General features: G+C 43.9%; 1 protein-coding gene across 1 annotated transcript in view; it reads left to right on the forward strand.

Moving 5' to 3' along the window:
• The window catches only part of CDKAL1 (CDKAL1 threonylcarbamoyladenosine tRNA methylthiotransferase), a 629,759-nt gene that overhangs the window by 437,156 nt on the left and 174,597 nt on the right, over positions 1–18,006 (forward strand). Inside the window, exon 9 of the mRNA XM_079147924.1 lies at positions 3,138–3,283. Coding sequence (XP_079004050.1) covers positions 3,138–3,283 — 146 coding nt within the window. The remainder of the gene's footprint in view (positions 1–3,137; positions 3,284–18,006) is intronic.

The raw sequence follows: 18,006 nt of genomic DNA on the forward strand, positions 1-18,006 counted from the left end.
TATCTCCATTTCATAGAAGAGAGCATCAAGGCACACAGGCTGAGAGCATGTTCATTTTATAAGTGTGTGTGTTAAGATGTCACATCTCTTCTCCAACCTGTTTTGGGCACCTTTGGCATCAGGTAATTGTGTGTGTATGGGTCTGTCTCCGTGTCTTCTGTTCTGCTCCACTGGTCTGCTTGTCCGTTCTGGTGCCAGTGCCATGCTGTTTCTGCTGCTGTAGTGCTGTAGTACGATTTGAGGTCTGGTCTTGTGATGCTTCCTGCTTTGCTCTTCTCGCTAAGGATTGCTTTGGCTCTTCTGGGTCTCTTGTTTTTCCAAATGAATTTCAGAACTGCGTATTTTAGTTCTGTGAAGAAATGTCATCGGTACTTACATTGGAGAAGAGGCTTTCTAACAAATGGTGTTGAGAAACGTGGAAACCCATATTCAGAAGAATGAGATTTGACCCCATCTCTCACCCTGCACAAAAGTCAACACAAAATAGATAAAACACCTGAGAATCGAAGCAGAAACTCTGCACTGCTTGAAGGAAGTGTAGGAGTTCTACCCGCTCTTGGGGCATTGCTGTCCAGGATACACAAAGAAGCAAGACAACTTAATACCAAAAACAAGTACCCAACCTACAGGTGGGCCAGAGAGCTAAACAGACACTTCTCAGAAGGAGAAATACAAATGGTCAACAAATGTATGAGAAAAAATGTTCAATATCTCTAGCAGTTGGGGAAATGCAAATCAAAACTATATTGAAACTTCATCTTACCCCGGTCAGAATGGCAATTATTAAGAATACAAATAATAACAAGGTTGGTGAGGATGTGGGGATAAAGGTCTATTTATACGTGGTTGGTGGGACTCCACGTTGGTCCAGCCATTCTGGAAAGCAGTATGGAGATTCCTCAAAAGACTAGGAATGGAACCACCATATGACCCAGGTGTCTGACTCCTTGGTCTGTACCCAAAGGACTTACAGTCAGCATACTGCAGTGACGCAACCACATCCACGTTTACAGCAGCTCAGTTCACAACAGCAAAGTTGCGGAACCAACATATGCCCTTCAACAGATGAATGGATTCAGAATATGTGGCTTTATACACAAGTATTACTTAGCCAGAAAGAAGAATGAAATGAAATCAAAGGTCGAATGTTTTCTCTGATATGCAGAAGCTAATCCAAAATGGGGAAAGAGAAAGGAAAAAAAAAAAAGAAAAGAGGGAATTTCATCACAATAGAGGAAAGATCAGAAGAGATGGAGGAGATTGAGGGGGAGGATTGATGGGATAAGAGAAAAATGGCAATGAATCTGACTGAACTTTTGTATACACATCATGAATTTATATCATGGTGGGTCCTTCATCAACCTGCTCCTTATGCACTAATTAAAAATAAATAAACAGCAGAAAGAGCAATAGAGTAGCAGGAGGGGACGGGGGAAGGTGAAGGTGGAAGGGGAAGTGCCGCAGACCGAACGAGAGCAAATCAGATTCCAGGCTTTTGTGATTACGTCAAAACGTGTCCTGACATTAGATATAACTAGAAAGAATCAATAAAAAGAAAAAGAACACATCATTTGTCACCACAGTAGATATGCTGAAAGGCCTCTAAAGCTGGTGGGCCTGCCTACCCTTCTGGAGCACAGAGATCTTTTTACAGTCAGTTTTCTCGAAGTTTTTGGGAATCGTGTTGAGTGTGAAAACCTGAAAAGCAGACCTAGCAGATGGGCATTGTGCCTTCAGTAGGGCACATGGGATAAAGGCCATGCTGCCTGTGTACTTGCTGTTGAGCAAGAAAGAACAGCTGCTAAGTGCTCAGCCCAGAAGTGGAAGTTTCATGAAGGTGTATCCAGCTGTTCTATGCAAGAAAGTCAGCTGCAATCCCAGTTTAGTAATCCAGGGATTACTGGCGTAGCAACCCCTGAATTTCTGGAAGAGAAACTGTAGATAAAGGATAGCTATGAGTAATTTTATTCAGCAATTCAAATTCCTCGATGGAAAGGACTTCTAAAAACAACTGAGCTTCTATTATGAAGCTGGCCGATTCAAGTTAATCTGTCTACTTGTACTTTATAAAAATGCTAATGTGCACAGTCGATAGAAAGAAGATGGAGACGCAGAGGGCCAGGTTGATCCATGTGCAGGACCCAAGTAACAAGAGTGGAGTTACTCGTGTGGAGTGAGCTGGCTCTTGGTCTCTCTAAGATCCTTCAAAATGTTGTCCTGAGGATGACAGATGTGCAGGTGTGGTACTTTCAAAACTGAGACTCACTGGGCACAAGTGGGTCACTAAAGAGCAGCTCCTCTTTGGGTGTTTTTGTTCCCTGGACTCCACAAGTGTGTTCTCTCTCTCATGGATGACCTGGCCATGTGCGGTAGAGAGGGCCTCAGTTGGTCATTGCTTATGGCCCGTGCGAAGGATTGAGGTAACCTGGCTTTCCCTCTCCCACTCTTTGTGCCCACAGAGGGTCCACTGGGGCATTTTAGAACATCGAGTTTCCTAGTTTCATCCACTGTCATTTGTTCTCTTCAACTTTAGATTACAGGTTCTTCTTTTCTTTCCCTTCTTTCCAACTCTGCATCTTAAATGTAGGTATGCAGTGCCGAACGAGCTGACCTCATTGATCATGAGCCTTTTCCATAGTCAATACCAAAATAATACAGGATCAGTAATGAAGTAAAATAAAAAAAATTAATAATGTAATGATATCACTTTATTAATAATAAAGTAATGTTAACATTAACAACAATAGATTTATTAACAATCTAAATTTGGAAACTTCCTCCAATGAAATGCACAGGATCATGAAGTCTCAATTGTTTGCTCAAATATTGCTGTTTTTCCTGCTAATGTACTAAAGCCGGACAGGAGCATGGAGGTGAAGTAGGAGTGATGGTTACTTTGAAGTACTTAAAAAAAAATATTTTCGCGCTTCATGCATCTTTTGATTTTGTCTCTCTCTCTCTCTATTTTTTTTTTTTTTTTTTTTGGTCATCTAAGAGACAGTGAAAATGAGGAAATGATCCTTCTAACGACTGGTCTGTTTTCAGCTTTGTTTTTGCTTGCACTAGGTGTTGATCTCAGGGAAACCATCCCCTGATTTGCCACAATGATTAATGTCTTCTCCTTCCATTTCTTTAAGGAAATGGCGAAAATCCTTAATCACCCCCGCGTCTACTCTTTTCTGCACATACCCGTCCAGTCCGCCTCTGACAGCGTGCTCATGGCAATGAAAAGAGAATACTGCGTGGCTGACTTCAAAAGAGTTGTGGATTTTCTGAAAGAGAAGTAAGTCTGTTGGTACTTAGGAAAGTCACCATTCCTCTCCTTTCAGTGTGTACGGGGTCGAGGCACGTAGTGCAACTCACCGTTAAAGGGACTCGAGGCTTCCAGGCCTTCCTTCCCAGGGTGCCTCGGCTGTGGCTGCTCCTCTCTGCAGTCTGTGGCCCCTCCACCTGTGTGTGAGGCCCATTCGCTGTCCTAAGGAAATGTGAACTGTGTCTGTTTTCATACCTGATCTGGGAGATGAAATCGGCGTTGACTTTCCTCTAAGTCCCCTTACTGTGACTTTTGGATGTTGTGAGTGGGTTTTGACATGGATGTAGGGACCAAATCATATCACTACAAAATGGGTAATTTTCTAGCATTTTTTGCAGAAATATTTTTGCTTTTACACACTAATTCCCATTATTTACTTGAACTTGTGATGTACAAGGAGGCGTGAGGATTCTATTTTTTAAAGTTCAAATTGCTGTTGACCAGAATTAAGGCATATTTTCATAGTCCCAGATGTGGATGATAGTTCAGTTTCCATAGAAAACACTTGCAGCCCGTAATTATGTTCTTCAGTGTCCTGCTCAAACATGGAGGGTGTCTGTGATCAGGCCAGGCAGGAAGCCGAGTGCCGGCCAGGCCCCTCAGACCCTTCCTGAGCCCAGGCCACGGTTCTCCCTCCGGGAACTTGTCTTTCATCTTGGCATATTTGTGGCATGGGTCTTGCCACTTTCCATAATTTTTTCCACTGTTATTTTTCTTGATTAAGATACAACTTTTTATTTCCATCTTCTTGTTTATAATTATGTACTTTTGTACCTTGTTGGAGAGCTACATGGAAATGCTGGCTTTGTACAAATGGTAAGCAATTATTTTTTCCACTTTTAATTAGTTACTTTTCCTGATGCATACAATTGTTTAAAAATCTTTTTTTCTTGTGTTTACTCTTTTCGTATTTTCTCATTTTTCCTTTATGTATCTTTTAATTTTTTTTAACCTCTAGGCATTTCTTTATTATCCTAACCCTAGAAGTACACATTTGGTGTACATTGATACAAATACAGTTGATCATTCAAATATTCAATTTTGTGGAGAGAAAGTATATTTATTTCAGGATATCATATTTATAGTCATTAAATACATATAGCCTTCAAAATAGCAGAATAACAGTGGCTCTCTACCATGTCTAATGCTCTTGGATCTTAAACAGAACTGGTCAACGCTGAGGCATGTGGATTTTTATGTTAAAAGTCTCTTGTTGGCCTATGGGCCAGCCTTACTTTTATTCAAGCTTTTGTAGGTAAGCTTGTCTCATATGGGAGAGTCCTTTCAGGCACGCTGGCACTGGTGAATGGAATGTGTTCAAAATTGTGGGGTGCCGGGGGGAACAGTTACACCTGAGACTTCTTCTCTTGCTTACTGAAGCAGTAGCAAATAATGCACACACTTTATACATCTTGCACAATGTTTTGCCAAGTGCAGACACGCGTCCCCTGGTGAAAAGTCAACCCAGAGGCTTTCCAGAGTCTGTTGTGTGGTGGAGTGGGGCTGAGGAATCATCCCCTCTCTGGCCTCTGTTTGGGTGAGTGCTAACTCGGTTTGTGGAATCACTGTGGGTACTGAACTGGGAAACAGTTTCCATCAAGTTCTGGCCTTCTGTGTTGCTCTATAGATGGACCCGTGAAACCTGTTGGGTTTTGAACAGTTGGAACAGCCTCCATGAGCTTTGTGGAGGTCAGTAGAAAATAGTTTCTTGCCACTAATCATCGACTCAATTTAGGGTCTTTTCTTTGGACTCTGAGCTACCAGAGGCTTCTGTGTAGCTTTTCTAGAAGAATTTAACCAGCTAAGGAACTGGAACCAAGTACTCTCCCCAGTGATCTCCAGAGCAGAGATGCTTGGAGAGGGTAACGGACATGCCTGCGAAAGGTGGACACTCCTGGAGAAGGCCTTGCTTCATCGTATACCTGCTCGTCCTTCACTTCAGTTTTAAGTGCTACTAATTCCTAGAATATAGATGGGACTCCAGCCAGTTAGCATTTGCAGGAGATTTAAAAATTAACTGTATTGCATATGAGCAGGGACAGAATCAGCCCTGCTATGTAAATTCACATTTAGATAATAACTAGTATGTATTGGAAAACTACAGCAAGCAACCAATGTGACACACCTGTTTTGTATAGCAGATAACTGAGAAAATTTCAGGGACCCTGTTTGAAGAAGTCTAGTTATTGCTGTTAATATAACAAAGTGATCCTTGCATAGCTTTAGACAGCTCATCAGAACCTTAAAATTGTGTATTTCCTCCCGTCCATTCTGCTGCTTATGAGGAATAGCACAGCCTTTTCCCTACGGGGTTGGTACAGTCCAGATTTGCTCTTTAATGGGAAGAAGTTTTCCTATCCTTTTGGGCAGGACCACTCATCCAGTGACTAACTTTCAATTCTGGGATGTTTAGAAAGAGGTGAAATATTTTAAGCAGCCTTCTGATCTTTATTTCGCTTACTTTATTCCATAAAAACTAGTGCAATATTATGTCAGATCAGTGCTTATTTTGGAAACACCACAGTTTTAGGTCTTCTGTGGGGCACAAGTCAGGATATCTGCCCCACGTTTTCATTCTAAGAGGGCCTGACCTTGTCGTCATGCCGACACTCACTCATGACATACCCTGACTTCGAATGCCAGGTTTGATACTTTCTTTATCTACTTGCTTTTTGTATCTTGTATAAATGTGACCCTTTTCATTTGTATCTCATTTCCCCTAAAGTCTTTGACCCCTTTTTTGTAACAAACCTTTTACTAATAAGCAGAGCTTCTTTCTTTCTCTCCATTAGTGAGAAGTGTCTCATCTCTTCATAGTGGGAATGAAGAAAGAGTCATTTCCTAGTCCATTTCCACAAAAAGTCAATCCTCAGAAGGACCTTTGGGATAGGAGGCTAAAATCCAAACTAGGAATTTACCTGAAGCTGTAGACTTTTTGAAGCTCTGTGTTCATTGGTATTAGTGGAGCCCTGTTTCTCAAACAGTAGAGGCAAAACCTTTTTAATTAATTTTCTTTATTGTTGACAATGGCCCCCTTTTAGCTAGGAGCAATGTAAGTTCACATTTGCGCCAACTTGGAGCAGATTCCTGATTCTCTGCAGTTGTTTGAAAGTTGGCAGCCCTTCTGCCCACAGCAGCTGGATTGAAGATAACCTGGTGGTGTTGGCACATGTTGAGGCAGATGGGGATTTATTAAATCGTGCAACCTTTGCGAAAAAAGAGTGTCTAGATTACTTAATACACTAATTTAAAACAGCTGGTCCTGAGCAGACACTCAGGACTTAAATGATTCTTTTCAGTTTTATTAATCCAGTTGAACATTAAGTAATTTGATGTTTTTATTTAAATGAATAAGATGATTTCTTGAAATACATAATGGGATTTGCAGGGGCTTGGAAGAAAACTACTTAGAACAAAGTAAGGGACCAGTTCCGATTTAAAAAAAAAAAAAAAAATTTGTGTTTTTTAATAAGTACCTTACAAATTTTACTACTTTCACAAGTTGTCACACTGACCTCACTGTTCTGCTTTTACTATAGCACTGGGCTTTCTTCATGTGTAAAACTTGTTGATTTTGAGGTACTTATTTCCCAGTTATGAGATTCTTACAATGTATTATGTGGAGTTGGATGTAGTTAGGACTCCCAGGCTGTGAGGCCTGGGACGTGGACTGTAATTGGTGTCCCCTCCTCTCCCCAGCATAAGCCACATAACCTAGAGTCAGAAAACAGCAACAAGCAGAGCTCTTCTCTCAAGTGTATGTTCTAAAGCAAAGTAAAAGAATCCAGTTCCTCATAGTCACACATTAAAGTGTGAAAAAATATGAAAGAATATCCTGTTGATTTGTACATTTTAAGAAGTGAATCGGATTATGTCTCCAGAGTCCTTTTGGTTTATGTTAGAGTCCAGTAGTCAGCCTCTCCGCCTTCCTCAGGTGCTGGATGCGTTGTGGAGAGTTAGTAAGCAGTAGCAGTTGCATCTTACTGTAGCGCGTGAGTTCACCTTTCACCCCATGACATTCTCTCTCTCTCTCTCAATTGGCCGTGATCACTTGTTCAAGTTCCACACACCTCTGAGTTCATTTGGTCCCTCGTAGAATATTAACCCTTTTAGTGTGTGATATTGGTTCTCATCCACTTTTACAGAGAGTAAGAACCCAGGGAATTGCCACAGTTCACCTTCCATGGGCACTGAGGGAGGAAGAGGCAGGGGTGGCCCCGGGGAGGTGGCCTTCCCCAGAGAGCTGTCTACCCTCTGACCTCTCCACCCAGCGCTCTTGCACAGAAGGAGCGCAAGGGCACGAAGCTGGGCTCAGTCTGGCAGGAGATCACTCGGAGTCACAGAGGTGACTCACATGGCTTATCCAATCCTGTGACCTACTTTTCCAGTCTGTCTGCAAATAATAATGCTAATTCATTAACATCCCAAGTTATTTTCCTTTCCTGTTGTTAGTCGGGGTTGTCCCGTGCTCCTACTGATAAAAGATAAGTCACGTTGAATTTGTATCTTATTCCATCTTACCCATCTAGTTTTATTCCTAGTGGCTTAGAAACTGAAGTTGCAGTATTTATCAGAACAGAAGAAAAGATCTTGAAAATGGAAAAAGAGCACCGTTCAGCAAGGATTAGATAATTAAGCTTTCTTCCGGCAGCACCCCAGACGTGTTGCTGCTCACTGAAGAGGCACCTCCAAAATAACTCAGGCCAGATAAGCCCCTCGCAACTACTTCCTGGCTGGCCTCCGTCATCGCTGATATTTCTGACTAGGTTGTTGCCTGAGGTGTCCCAAAGGTGTTATGCACTGTTTTATCTGTCGTCCAATTTTTTTTGAAGGAGTGAATTTCTTTTCCCTTTCCTATATTGCTATATTCTGAATTTTTCAAAAGAATAAGTGAACCATTGGAACAGTTTTATCAGGTAGATGGACACATTTACTTTTTTTAAATACAGCATTTTGTTTTGTGCGGATATGCACGTGCCGGGTAGGTCTTGGCGTCAAGTGCTCAAGGCCATGTGACTTGGGGACTGCCCCACAGCCAGTCTTGGCAGCATAGCTTTGCAGCTTCCTCCAAGCCTGACGGTGAATAGCCTACTCATCCCTGAACTCCGCCCACTTAAACCCTTTCTTCAGGATGTGACTCTGTTATCCTTTTCAGAAATGGAAGCTCTGGTCCCGTGACCTTGGGCCTTTTCCTCCCAGTGCTGTGCCCAACCACCAGGGCCATTCCCCTGCCCTTGGAGCCCTCCCCTCGTCTTGGGGGAGCGCCTTCCTCAGAGGCTTACGTGGCACCTCGCAGTGTGCCCAGGAGGCCGGCTGAGCGGCTAATCTGTGTTTTGGGAAGTGGACGTCAGGGTTCCGAGTGGTCGCAAGGACTTGCCCAGAGCCTGCGGTGCGCGGAGGCCACGGCAGGCCTGGGTCCTTGGCTTCTGCTCTGCACCTCACTGGTTCCAGCAGCACACGCCAGTCAAATGATCCATTTCTTCATTTCTCAGTTGTTTGCCCAGAACCGAAATGCGTGCGGCCACCACAGCAATCGTCAGACGACCAGCACCCAGTATCTTTGAGTGCTTCTGCCTGGAGCTTCGCACCTGTTCGCTTATTAAATCCTCAGGGCCCAGCCATGCCGAGTGGTTCACGCATGGCATGCAGGTAGCCAGAGACCCTGAGGAGAGCCGGGCAGGGACCCTGCAGGGATGATTCGTGCCCACCCTGGTCTACTAGAGCCTGCTGCTCTAGCCCCATGGGCAGCGCCGGGGACCCAGCAGACAGCGAGGTAAAGCCTACGGTATTCCCTCGGAAGGCGGGTGAGAAGGCACGCGTGGCCTCCAGCCTGGCCCCTTGGTGTCACTTTGTAGGACGTGATGTAGGCCACCAAGAGAGGGAATGAGAATGAGGTGTTTGCAGTACAGCCGAGCTTGCCATTCAGGGTGGAGTATAGAAAGCCTGACGAGCGAGGCTCCAGGGGACAGCCCAGCCCGGAGGCTGCAGAAAACACAGGCCAGCAGTCCCGTGGGAACAGAGGGTGTGGGTGAGTGGCCATGAGCATGTGAGCATGGAGACAGCCGTGGACATGACGAGGTCGTCAGAAGAAGAACTTGAAAGGCTGACAAGAGCAGCGCAGGCGCCCTGCTTAGTGGTGGACGGGTTTCACGCAGCCTGAGAGGCAGGGCCGGGCCGCTGCAGGAGACCCAGAGCAATGACGCCATGGAAACCAAGGGGTGCTGCAGCGTTGGGGACAGGAGAGTGCCACAGGCCATCCGTCAACCAGAGTGACTCAGGTCAGCAAGTGCTGGGCTGGGTGCTCTGGGGAATATGAAGAGAAAATGTCCGGTGCCTTCGTCCCAACCACTGCAGGTGTTCCAGAGCTGCCGATGGGTACTCGGTCTACACTTAGGTGTCCTCATGGTCCTCGTTGACAGCTGTGCCCCAGTTCCTAGCACAGTGCTCAGGCTGTCCTCTGACCCCCTGCTCCCACCACACCTTCTGCACATGCTGGCAAGAGACCCGAGATCAAGAAGCCGGGAAGCCGGCCTTTGTTGCATGAGTGACAGTTACTCGGGAACCCAGAAGAGTAAGACAGGGTGATATTTTTAGTGTTTTAATTAAAGCTCTGTTTTCATCAATAAGAAAATGCCCTGCTCCTTGCAGAGAAACTGATATATTCTCTTTCAGGGAACCCACTCTTCCTTCTTGGGGACTTTGTGTTCTGTGAACCCCTGCTGGCTAATAGCTAGCATAATTATTAGGCAACATTAATTGAGCCTATAATATGTTGAAAGCAGTGAGCTAAGTGCTTTGGAGGGCATAACTCATGTAATTTCCACAACTGTGCATGTTAGAAAATATTATCACCCCTATTTACAGGGGAGGAAATCAAAGCAGAGAGGTTAAGTGACTTGCCCAAAGTCACAGAGCTGATAAACGGACAGAGTTCAGAGGCAACCTCTATCTTCTAACTCTCCAAAGTTTATTCATTGTTACTATGATTGTTACCACAATAGATAATACTGGGGATCGAACTCAGGGCCTTGTGCTTGCAAGGCAAGCACTCTACCAGCTGAGCTATATCCCCAGCCCCAGAGATGATAACTTTGTAAAAATAATACTCTGCAATTAATCAGAATCTTAAAAACTATGCATGCCTTTAGTGCATCTTCCTCTGGCCTCACTCCCCTGCTTTTTACTTTCCCTCTCCCTCAGTTCAGGGGTGCCGGGCTAGGAGGAATAAAGAAGCCATGTGAGAACAGAACCATAGAAGAAAAACTACAAAAGCAAACAATGAAGACTGAATTTATAAAATTTCAGAATTTCTAAAGCATGTATACTCGTATGTGTTCTAAAGTAAAGTACCCTAGGGTTGCTGTGTGCCACCATGCCCTGCTAAAGTTTCATTTTCTTCAATCTCATTTGTAACCCACCTGCCCTGATCTGGGTTCCTCATTGTGAATTGCAGTCAGAAGGAGCCAGATAATATCTGACATTCTTTCTCTTTTGCAACACTTCTACAGCTCTAGGCTTAGCCCTTAGTTGGCCTTCTAAGTCTCTGCAGGTGACGATTTGACCTAATATTTTGCCAGCGTATTATATTAATGAGCTTTCCACCCTGGCAGCCCATCCTCCAGCTACAGAGGCCAGAGTTCTAGGTTTTCAGTTCTGTCACTATAGACTCACACTCCAGATTGGATTTGCTTGAGCTGTGAATGACCAAAAATAAAATATTACCTCAAACAAGATATATTTTACTCTTTCACATTTAAAAAGAAAAATTAGGGCTGATGGCATAGTCCAGAGTATCTAAGGACTTAGGAGTCTGTCTTTTTGCTCAAATATCTGCAGCAGGAATTTCTCTTTCAAGTCCCATATTGCTTTAAATCAAACCCTCAAGTCTGTATTCTAGCCAGCTGGTGTGTACCCCTCCCCACCTTAAAAGATACTATCTCAGGAATTGTATGTGACACTTCCACTTGGTTTGCATTGACCATTCCTAGTTGGGGGAAGCCTGGAAATACAGCATCTATTCCAGACATCGATGTGTCTAGCTCAGAGTTTGTTTTTCTGGATGAAGAGGGGCCAGTTTTAGTTTTTCAACACTGTGCCCAAAACACTTGACAAGAATAATTTTGAGAGGAGGAAAAGTTTCTTTGGCTTGTGGTTTCAGAGGTTTCAGTCCATAGACAGCTGACTCCACTGTTGTGGGCCTGAGGTGAGGCAGATGTTATGGTGGAAGGGCGTGGCAGGAGGAGGAAAGCGGCTCAGGATATGGCAATAGGAAGGCAGAAAGAACTCTGCTCAAGGGCACACCCCAGAGACCCGCCTCCTCCAGCCACACCCCACCTGCCCACAGTCAGCCACCACTGAATCCATCTCAGGGCATTAAAGCACTGCTTAGGTTAAGGCTCAGAAGAGTCATCTCACCGAAGATTTTTCTTGCACTGTCTTACATGTGAGCTTCTGGGGAACACACATATCTAAACCATAATAGCCACCAAAGTCTCTACTGCACCATGTACTTTTTTAAATGCCTCATGTTACAGTTAGCAGCTGCCCCTGCAAAGAACTGAATTTAATAATCACACTGCTAAGTAGCTCATTTCTCTCAGATGTCGGACCTGACTTTGCACAGGCTCCTATCAGAATTTCTAGAGCACTTGCCAAGTGTGTATGAGACCCTCTCAATAAAGAAGTCCTTTAGAAAGTACTGTTTTAATCCAGCTGTCCAGTAATGACTCTTTTTCATATGCTTTAGTGATTCAATCTTTTAGTTGTATCGTTGAAAAAATACTCAGAATTTTTTCCTCGAGCAGGGTGTACTGTCTCCCGTTGATGGTTCTGCCCATTGGGTTTTTTTTTTCCTTTGTAAAAAGAAAGACTCTTGATACCATTCAGTCCTAGGTGATAACAGCTTCATCATCTAAATGTGCAGGCTCTGGGTGGTATGCAGAAACGCCTGTCCCTAGGATGTGGCTTGGTAGGTGCCACCTGCCTCCAGAGCCTCCCACTGACAGGCCCCAGGCCTCGGAGCAAGTTAGTGGTGTTCAGTAGAAGATAGGAAGCACTATTTCCTTCCCAGTGCTGGCTTGTCCAATTCTTCACTGAATGACATTATTTTTGCAAGTGAGCCTGTTCCTCTGAGCTGTTTTGTATTTCTTAAATGATCAGCCTTCATACTGCATTGCTCTCCCTCCTGAGTAGCAAAAACTGTGCTTGATTCCCTTTCTTGGGTGCCTAATTTAAAAGAATATAAAATTTAATTCAGTCCTTCTGTTTCTGAGATGTTTTCAAGGGTGTAAGCTGAGGTTACGAACACTGTTAGTTGAGGTCACCAGTAGGAATCTGACATTTATATGAATGAGAATAATGTGCAACGTTTCCAGAGCTAATACGGAAGTGCACAGGCTCCTGGACTTGAGCTCCAGGCCAGCAGTTGATGTGGCCGAACAGGAGTCTCCGCTTCTCCCTGTAGGGCCCAGGGGCGCACAGCAGTAGGGTAGTGTGAATTTACACCTTCCTCGGAACAAATTGCTGGAATGTTCTCCTCTTTAGAGAGGTGTGGATTAATGGCACTTCTTATATAGGTAGCTAAGCACAGAGTCCAAGACTCTTTTTCAGAAATAATATCAAGCCTGGGGAATAAACCTAATTTAGTCAAGCACAGCAGTTAGGCCATGTGCTCTGACTGGTGTGTTTGCAGATAGGTTTGTTTGTTTTCCCTGTAAGAACTGCTGGGAAAAATAAAGGAAAATTGATTCCAAATAAAGCATTTGCTTGCTAATTTGCCTGAAACAAAGTGATAATACCGAAGTTGATTCAGTCTTTTAAAACATAAACATGTTATAATTTTTGTTGGTTTTTGTTTTTTTCATGTCACCTTCATGTAACGTATTTTAATAAAAATCAAATTCCCTTTTTATAAGTCTTGTATAAGCTCCTGCCTATACACTGGAAGTTACATTTAGATGTAAAATGGAAGGATTGCTTATACTCTTTTTTTTTTTTTTTTTTTTTTCCTGGACTAGGGATTGAACCTAGGGCCATGAACATGCTAGGCAGTACCACTGACCTACATCCCCATCCCTTTTTATTTTATTTTGAGATAGTCCCAGGCCGTTCTCAGGATCTCAGGTACACGCCAACCCTGGGCAGATTGCTGCTGTCTTACAAGTAGCATAAAGTTGGGTGCCTTTGGTAAATTTATTCATTTAGATCACAACAAACTTTTACCTACTCAAACTTGAGTAACATGTTGCTACTTTGTTTCTAATCACTACTTTTGGATTTTTTATTTTTATTTTTACAGACTGCATTTTGACTCATTGTACACAAATGAGGTACTTTTCTGTTTCTTTGGTTGTACACAATGTAGATTTACACCATTCATGTAATCATACATGTATGTAGGGTAATGGATTTTTGAATGTACGGGAAGGGAATGACTGGCCTGCGTGTCTCTGCGGGAGTTCAAGTGCAGAGATCTCATGTGAGGCGGGTTTGCTTGTCTGGTGGCACGTGGAGGCTCCACCCTGTTTCACTTCATTTGCCCTGTCCCCTGTCTTGCTCCTTGTTTGTTAGGGCAGGGTTTTTTTTGTTTTTGTTTTTGTTTTTAGTTGATTTCTACTTCCCTAGTCCATGAATTATTCCTTTTCTTTTCTTTCTCTGTCTTATTCTTAGGAGAATTGGTTTCTACGGGTGCCCGTTTGTTCCAATACTGTACACATAGTACATGACCCTAGTATGTTTCCCTGTCATACTCTTTCTGCTGCTGTGTCAGGTGCTGTGTATAGATTTAGAGTTCCTGGAGGAATTTCATTTTGTATTAAAAAATAGCCTTGAGGCTACGTAGCATAAACATTAGTGCTGTAGGTATGTGAAATGTAGATGGTATTTTTGCCAGAAGGTTTGAGAGTTCACTCAGTTGTCACACAGCCTGTGCTGGTGCTGTGTGGATAATTAAATACACGGACTTGTGCTTTGTGCCTTGCAGTGATTTTTTTGTTAACCTTCCTACTCAATTAATTGGGTGTACATAGGAAACATCATCCATACAGTGGTAGACAAAATGTCACCTGCAAGCTTATGCTTCTGAATGTTTCATGTGCCAGCAGGCCACTAGGAGATGCTAAATAGCAATATGGTCATTTAATTTATTTCTGCTAGCACTGAGGAAATAATCCTGAAAGTGTCTTCCTGCTTAATTTTTTCCCGTTTTCTTTCTCCTGGAGTGTTCTCTTAGCACGGTGGTCATGATCTGTCTTCCCCTCTATTCAATGAAATACCTGTTACCCAACACATACTTTATTTCTAGAGAAAAAATGCTTCTCTAACTCAAGTATTCTAAATGATACAGTTTAGAAGTCTGAGAAATTTTCTTTTCTTTTTCTAAAAAGGAGCGGGAAGGGGCTCGAAGGGTAAGCTGATTTTGCCAGTTCCATTTGCATGGTCTTGAGCATGCGCACCTAGGAAGCTTGGAAGGCGAACACTGTCTCACGTCATCTTAGCTGAAGCCCAGAGAAGTGAACTTGTTTTCTCCGTTCACGTTCACGGCCAGGTCTGTCTCTGACGTTCCTGGGCACCTGGCTGCCATGAAAGGCTTGTTCTCTCAAAATGTCGATGGAAGTATGAAGTTGGTTGGTTCTCTGGACAATAGCCTGTATCTTCAATGGCCTCTTTGCTGTTTTTGACAGAAGCACTCTAAGAGAGTCACAGATAATATTATGTAAATAAAAATGAAAACCAAAGAAAAATTGCTGAAGCCCCTATCCTTTGCACCCAGATACTTAGGGAGAAATGAAGTACCATCAGAACGTTCTTCCAAGCAAGAGGCTTTGTGCAGTGGTGATATAGAATCTAATCTGGCCCAGTAATCGAGCGCAGGCCCAGGGTCCCCTGAGCCGGTTTAAATTCTGTTTCTTTGTGATCTTGACCAAGTTTCCTAACTTGGCCTGCCTTGGTTTTCTTATGCATAAACTGAGGATAAACCCTTGTTAAAGATTCTCGCGAGAGGTAGATAAGAGGAGGTGTGTTAAGACAAGCTGAACGCAGTCCCTCCATACCTCTTATTGAATGTTGGCTGCTGTGCTTTCTTCTAACAGTGGCAGTAACAAAAATAACGACCCACATAGAACACAGCTGCTACCAACACCCGGAAGATACGAATCTGGTGCCATTAGGCAGAATCCGACACTCAGGGCCCGTTTACTCTACGATGCGTGACACAGTATGGAGGAAGAAAATCAGCAAAATCATTTTCCTGTTTTATTTTCTCTAAGTTTTTATAAAGCGTGCTGTTAGGGCAGAGGTAGAATTCCCTGGGAGAGTGGGCGAGCAGGGTGCCTGTGAACAGCTGCGTACTCCATAATGTCCACCAAGGTGTGTTGGAACGATGTCATCAGTCAGGGTTGTCAGGGTTGGCGGAGGGGTCCTTCTTTTCAAGACTAGGGCTTTTAATCACCATTTTCCCGCCAACCTTCCTTGATTCACCTAAGGCAGCCCCGCGCTGTAAGTCGCCCCAGTAGCGCTCGCCCTCCCAACATGCCAGTCTCTCCTCTTGTAAACTTGGCCTTCCTAGGACACCTGCAGTCCTTCTTCCTGATGGTTCAGTGTGTATAAAGTCATTTCCATCAAAGTTTTATTGGTGAGAATACCTGGAAAGTTATCTTTCTTAAGAATAATTTGTGTTTGGGGTCTTTTGTACCCTCAAGCAAAAGACGTGACAGAATACTAGGAAAGGGACTCTGGTGGCCACTGTGCACATGCTTTGTTGGATACGGTTTAGTGGCTTAGCCTCCAGTGTCCTGGTGTCCAGGTGGAGGGACCTTTAAGAGGTGGGGCCTAGCAGAAGCCCTTTGGCAGTAGCATCCTCAGAAGAGAATAGCAAGTCTGGCCCCTGAATCTCCCTTGCTTCCTATCTCTCCATGTGCTGGCTTCCTTCTGCACATAGTCAGTTCCCTTTCTGCTTCTTTGCCAGGTTGTGACACAACCAAGGATCCATCGCCAGGTGGTTGGTGTCATGGTGTTCTGACCCTCTGGCTACTGAAGTCATGAATGAAATGAACCAGTCTTTATAAAGTAGCCAGCCTCAGTTATTTTGTTATAGCAACAGAGAAGGGACTAGTGCAGGAAGACATTTTATTTAGAAAGAAATTTCATCTGTTTTGATCCCTAAGCAGAAATTGTGTGTTCATAGTGTACCCACCAACACGCTTTGGACAAGCTGCCAGGCTGTGGAAAGGTAATGATTACCAACACTGCTTCCTCCTTGCCGGTATGAAATTTACTTGCACTTAAAATCAGCATTGGCTCTTTGATCTTCACATAGTGTTAAACATTATCTCATCCTACTGTTAGCTTAAAAATAAATAAAAATAAAGTGTTTATCCCAAGTTGTTCTACGGGTTCATGGCTAGTTACAGAGTTAATTTTGAGCATTATTTACAGGGGATGAATTTTCTTCAAGACTAATGGACTGGCTGCTGCCCAGAGTCCTGAGAGATGTAATCAGCTTCAGTTAATTCTCAACAATAGATCGTGGCGGGAACTGGGCTCAGTGGCGGGTTGACTGCACCCAAACTGTTGATTTAGGTTGTCAAGAGCTTGACTCATGCTTAGACCCGACACCGGATTGGGTCAGCTGGCTGGGCTTTAAACCATTACCAGTAAGCCCAGCTGCTTTTGTGTGTGTGCACAGGGTGGGGGTGCCCTCAGGTCAAGCTCTCCCTCCTCGTGTCCCTGCAGACTCTGCAGCCCTGAGGCCCAGGGTGACTTTCGCTGTGTTCAGACCTCAGATTCTCCAAGCCACTCATGCCCATACCTGGTCCCCAGCTGCGCCTGTGGGAGCTGCTGGCGTCCTGGTCCTCTGAGGGATTCTCCTGGTTCTGGCTGTCGTCGGTGATGCCTCGTGAGAAAGGCGTCATTGTTTTCTGTTTCATAATCCTCATCCATACCCTTTCACACTTCATGGTTCACAGAAACTCCTATCTCCAGCCTGTTGGAGGCGAGGGCAGAGCAGGAGGGACATGGTCGCAGCATTAATCACCCTCTGCCCGTTGATGAGATCATTCAGGTTAAACCCTGTTGGGGAGAGTGAGCTAAGATCGAAAGCATGAGGATAAATACAGGGAAAAACATTTAGGTTAACACTCTTTTTTTCTTATAATGTGTGGAAATAAATACTTCTCTATTCATAACTTATTTCTTCTACCAATTAGCCTTTGCACATCAATAGTAGCAATTTTTTATTTAAAAATGTATACACAGAAACAAATGAGAAATGTCACCCCTTGGATATGACTTACATTTTTACTCTGAGCTCATTTAAAGCCCCTGTGTAGGTGTGCTTGTCTCGGTGGGTCAGATGGGAGGCTCCCTTGATCTCAGGGCCAAGTGCAGTGCGGAGCAGAACGCGGGGGAAGGATCCAGGGTCACTGTGCCCTTACACTCTCCTGCTGGTACCTGGCTGAGTCTCGGGGACCTCGGTGTGTTTTGATGGGATCTGCCAGTGTGCTCTTTCTGTATTTTAGTTTTTGGTGGGAAGCCAGAGGCTCGTGTCCTTTAAGTACCCAGGTCCAGTGGTTCCATGTGGGCACACTGTCCACCATTGACCTTATCTTTTTCCTTTTGTAATTGGAGTCACCAAATCATTCAAATGATTTGCTTCTCAGTTGTAGACAGTTCCATTTTCTAATGACTGGAATTTT

This window comes from Sciurus vulgaris (genome assembly GCF_902686455.1).
Source record: "Sciurus vulgaris genome assembly, chromosome: 7".
In the NCBI taxonomy this organism is placed as follows: domain Eukaryota; kingdom Metazoa; phylum Chordata; class Mammalia; order Rodentia; family Sciuridae; genus Sciurus; species Sciurus vulgaris.